Below are 4280 nucleotides of genomic sequence, written 5' to 3'. Positions count from 1 at the left end.
TGTGTGTGTGTGTGTGTGTGTGTGTGTGTGTGTGTGTGTGTGTGTGTGCATGCATGTATGTATATATATATATAAAATAACTTAAAAGGCAGCAACAGCAGCATGAGGTTAAATACACAGAGAAATTGAATGCACTTCCTCTTAAAAGCACTGCAATATATTTATCATATAATTATTATCCTTAATACAAGACAATAACATTTGTTTAATAGTTAATAAATTGAAGAAATTATTCTAATGTGAGCCGAGTCTTTAAAAATGATTTCTTTTTCTAGTCCTACAAATCGAGCATAACATCCATTACTGACATGGTAGTCTGTAGGAAAACAGAAACACTTTCCAACTGAGTGATGCCACTTCTATCCATAAAGGTCCTGTTATGTCTGAATAAAGCAATAAGGTAACCGACACCTATGTCTGAATGAAAGAAAGCCATAACTTTAACATAAATGAAGCCAGCAATGTCACACATTCTAAGTTTGAAAAGGGCTTCAGTGAAAATAAGAGATTCATTTGTAGCTGTAGGTTGTGAGCTTACCTCTGAATCCATTCGATGAGCCTCTGTAGCCATTGATCATGCCCCTAGCGTTGCGAGCTCCACCACGAGGCATTCCTCTGCTGTTGTAGAAGGATTGACCCTGCCTGACGAAGCCTGGGCCCTGCTGAGGAGGCTGTGGATGGCCTCCAGACTGATCTTGGGAATGGAAGGCACCGACTACTAAGAAACACAGAGTTGTGTTACGCAAAACAGATACAAGTCAATATCCAGTCATTACAGGAAAACAAATGTGGCACAATCAATCCAGTAAGTATATAATATAAAGAAATTGAAAAATCTGCCCACCTGTCTGCAGTTGTTCTGACTGCATCTCTGTCTGCTCCACAGGATGCTGCGGCTGGCTGCTGAAGGCTTGGTTGTAGCTGTTCTGGTATTGGCTGGCCTGGTTCAAAGCCTCTGTCTCATTAGCTGGAGGAACTGGGGCATTGAGGTTGAACACCTGAGGGAAGAACAAGGGTCACATTGTGCTAAAGCCAAAACCAGAGGAAAGTTCACAGGCTCATTAGGAGTAAAGTCCATTACTCAGTATTTCCTGGATATAGCTGCTTCACTACAAACCCATACAACTGCATTATGGTGAGAGGGTACTTAAAAACTCCATAAGCAACTTCTGATGGAAGTCAATGATTTTTAATTTTGATTCCATTGTCAGTGAAGCACAAAGACCTGCAAAAATCTCTTGCATGATATTCCGGCCTTTGGGTTGACTTAAACATGAAATCCTTTCACTACAGGTATTATTTGATAACACTCCATTCTTCATTAAGGTTTTTTTTTTTTTTAGTAAGTGTCGTCACACGGCCTTACTGTCTGCATTGACTGGAATGGTGCTGCGTTGACATTGATGCCACTGCTGTGTGGAGCTTTGGAAACAGGCTGGAAAACTTGAGTTTGAGGGACAGGTGGGAGAGCTGTAGAGGGAGGAGGCTGCTCTGATGACAAGGACATGGAGGTCTGTTGAAAAGGGGAAACAAAGTATGCTGATAATTAAGGTCATATACTTTGTACCAACCTACAGTTAAGTATGTACACAAGGTGGGCATTTTACAGACTGATTCAGTATGTACTCCATATACCCAAAATTGACTCCTTTTAGTCAACTAAATACAGGACTGGTGCTGGGTCTCTTAATGTATGCCTATGCAGTACCTTGCTTTAAAGACTATAAACAAATTTTGACTCTTTTTAAATTTGTACTTTGTCAATGCAATGTAATGCATGTTAAATAAAATATTTCCCTTAATAAAATAGTCTCAAGTTAGAAAAGTTTCCTGAATTAAAACAAGTCGAATATGAACAAATACCCAGTAATATTTTTCTCACAAAAAGTACTCTTTCACAGAACAGCATGGTTTACCTGGATGGGGTCAGTGGTTTCTGTTGAGGGTCGAGGGTCTGGCGTGTGTGAGGTCTGATACATAGGGGGTGGAGTTGGAGAGACGATAGAAACCTGAAAACAGAGTGTGAAAAAGTTCTCTTGTTTAAAGGTCCCATGGCATGAAAATTTCACTTGGTTAGCTTCCACCTTGCCCCCTCCCCCCCTCCTCCTCAAAAGCTACAGACTCAGAAATGGCACATACTAAGGAAAGATCATTGTGGGACTTGTTCTGGTGGCTGTAATTCTGCACCAAGGCTGAATTAAATAAAAGCATCCAAAGAGCACCATGTCATGGGACCTTTAAAATGTCTTCAGCATCGCTACACAATCAGCGTTGACTTTTCAAGTTCAATTACTTACTTGTGTGGGCTCAGGTTGGACAGGAACAGTGTTGGGTTGCGATAGCCGGGACTCTGGGTGAACTAAGAAGATTTGAGCATTGCACCTTAGTAAACCAGAAAAGTAATTTCAAGCTTTCAAGTGTCATGTTTACAAAACAAGACATCAGAAATTACTTCTTTTTGATAAACATACCTGGAGGACACACCATCTGTGGTAGGTCCATGTTCTGAGCGGGTTTCATAGGCTGCGCTGAGACAATGGCGGGATCAATGGGCTGTCCGTCAAACTCCAGCATAGAGTCCTGAGAGCAGAGAAGTAATGAGTACCGTGCTTACTATCTAATGTAAACAGTCGTTCCTAGGACAAAGTTCCCACCTGCATGAAGTTGTACGTTCCCTGCATCTGTGCCATTAAGTCCTGCACCACCTGCTTCCTGACCAGGGGGTCAGCAGGTGGCACAGGAGACGCTAGGTTTAAGGGGTGGGTCTCCAGGGCAACAGGTGAAGCCGAACGCTGCATAGGCTGCTGCTGCATGGTACTGATTGCCTGAGAGTGGAAGACAGACAAAAAACAGGTGAAAAAGAAACATACAGGAGAAATTATTAGAAAGTGGTAGAGTGCTTATTAGATCTTATCTGTGGGTTTACATTCATGGTTTGTAAATCATACGTTGCAGCTAATAATTAAACGTGATTTAAGCATTCCAGTGTATAAAGTTCACACAAAAACCTGAATCAGTCTGATCAAATTAGACGCTGCAGACTTATCACAAGGGATCACACCTTCACAGGGGGTTGCTGATACCTGACTGACAACCCTCACTGGAAAAATAGCCTGTAAATACAGTACAGTGTAGTGCCCATAAGGGAATACACCACCCTGTGCAACTTAGAAACATGTATTAAACAATGTACTAAAAATCTGCTGAATACAGTTAAATCAGTGCAGCTAGCATTTTTGAGAAACTCAACAAATATAAAATAAACTTCTACTTGTAATAGCTTATTTTGATTGGATTAAGGGGATCAGGGTGGCTGCCGATCCCAGATAAGTAAAAAAAAAAAAAAATGGCCATTTCGGATCTGATACTTGTGATCAGGGCATTTCTATTTAGAAAACAGGCTACACTGCATGTCTTCCAGGGATCCCATGGCCTTTTTGTGACTTTGTGGCTGCAGCCTAGATTTGGGCAATCACTTATATTTTCAAGTTATCCAATCATGGTTACTTATGATTGCCGATATGCGTTCTGGCTACATTCCACACTTAAATGGACAAAACTGTATGCATATGCGGAGTGGCTTCCACTGTAATCAATGAAACTGGCTACACCGGCTGTCCTGCCTCCTGCTTGACTGACATGCAGCGGTAAGCATATTTCTACATTTCCTTTTGATGATACTTTCTGTGTTGCTGATAGCGTCTTGTTTCAATAGCTTTTGATTGTCAGTCTTCATTACAGCGGCTAATTATCCACTTTATATTTAAACCTACACTAGTTCACTCTAGCACTCATAGCTTTCTCCTTCTTTCAGCAACTCCCACAGTTGTTTATATGACAATAGCTCTGTTAGCTACTTTAGTTTAGCGGTTAACAATTGCATGTCGCTCTCTAGCTCTGTTGACCTGCGTGTCAAATGTTTAGCTATTCCTCTGCCTCCTATGTGATAATTTTATTTTGCCGTGTTGAAGGCGTTAACGTTAGCTGCTGTAACTTAGCCCCCAAAAGTTGTGCTAACCTAATGTAGCTCCTGTTAGCCATCCACCTCCATCTGCCGGGAAGCCAGGGAGGCTGAGTGTCTGGCCTAAATAAGCATAGCCCATCAGTTGTCAGATCCATGTAAAAGCAAACAGGTTTGTAATTAAAGTTAAGGATTTAAAAATGACTTGTGCTGAATAACGTGGCTCAGCAGGCAGACTTACTGCTTCATAAGAAACATCTCTAAATGAACAGAAAGGCGCATATTCTATAGAGAGAGAGAGAGAGAGAGAGAGAGAGAG

General features: G+C 41.4%; 1 protein-coding gene across 2 annotated transcripts in view; it reads right to left on the bottom strand.

Annotated features, from left to right (window-relative positions):
• The window catches only part of caprin1b (cell cycle associated protein 1b), a 13323-nt gene that overhangs the window by 1981 nt on the left and 7062 nt on the right, over window positions 1-4280 (bottom strand). The window contains exons 10-16 of one of the 2 annotated variants that reach the window (XM_032523854.1): window positions 2655-2825; window positions 2472-2580; window positions 2298-2359; window positions 1917-2009; window positions 1367-1513; window positions 845-998; window positions 539-718 (exon numbers count right to left, since the gene is read on the bottom strand). In XM_032523854.1, the coding sequence (XP_032379745.1) occupies window positions 539-718; window positions 845-998; window positions 1367-1513; window positions 1917-2009; window positions 2298-2359; window positions 2472-2580; window positions 2655-2825 (916 nt within the window). The remainder of the gene's footprint in view (window positions 1-538; window positions 719-844; window positions 999-1366; window positions 1514-1916; window positions 2010-2297; window positions 2360-2471; window positions 2581-2654; window positions 2826-4280) is intronic. The other variant, XM_032523855.1, reaches the window with a different exon arrangement.

The sequence above is a fragment of the Etheostoma spectabile genome, chromosome 8, assembly GCF_008692095.1.
Source record: "Etheostoma spectabile isolate EspeVRDwgs_2016 chromosome 8, UIUC_Espe_1.0, whole genome shotgun sequence".
In the NCBI taxonomy this organism is placed as follows: domain Eukaryota; kingdom Metazoa; phylum Chordata; class Actinopteri; order Perciformes; family Percidae; genus Etheostoma; species Etheostoma spectabile.
The sequence above is the reverse complement of the archived record's forward strand: the minus strand, read 5'-3'. Positions and strand labels throughout refer to the sequence as shown.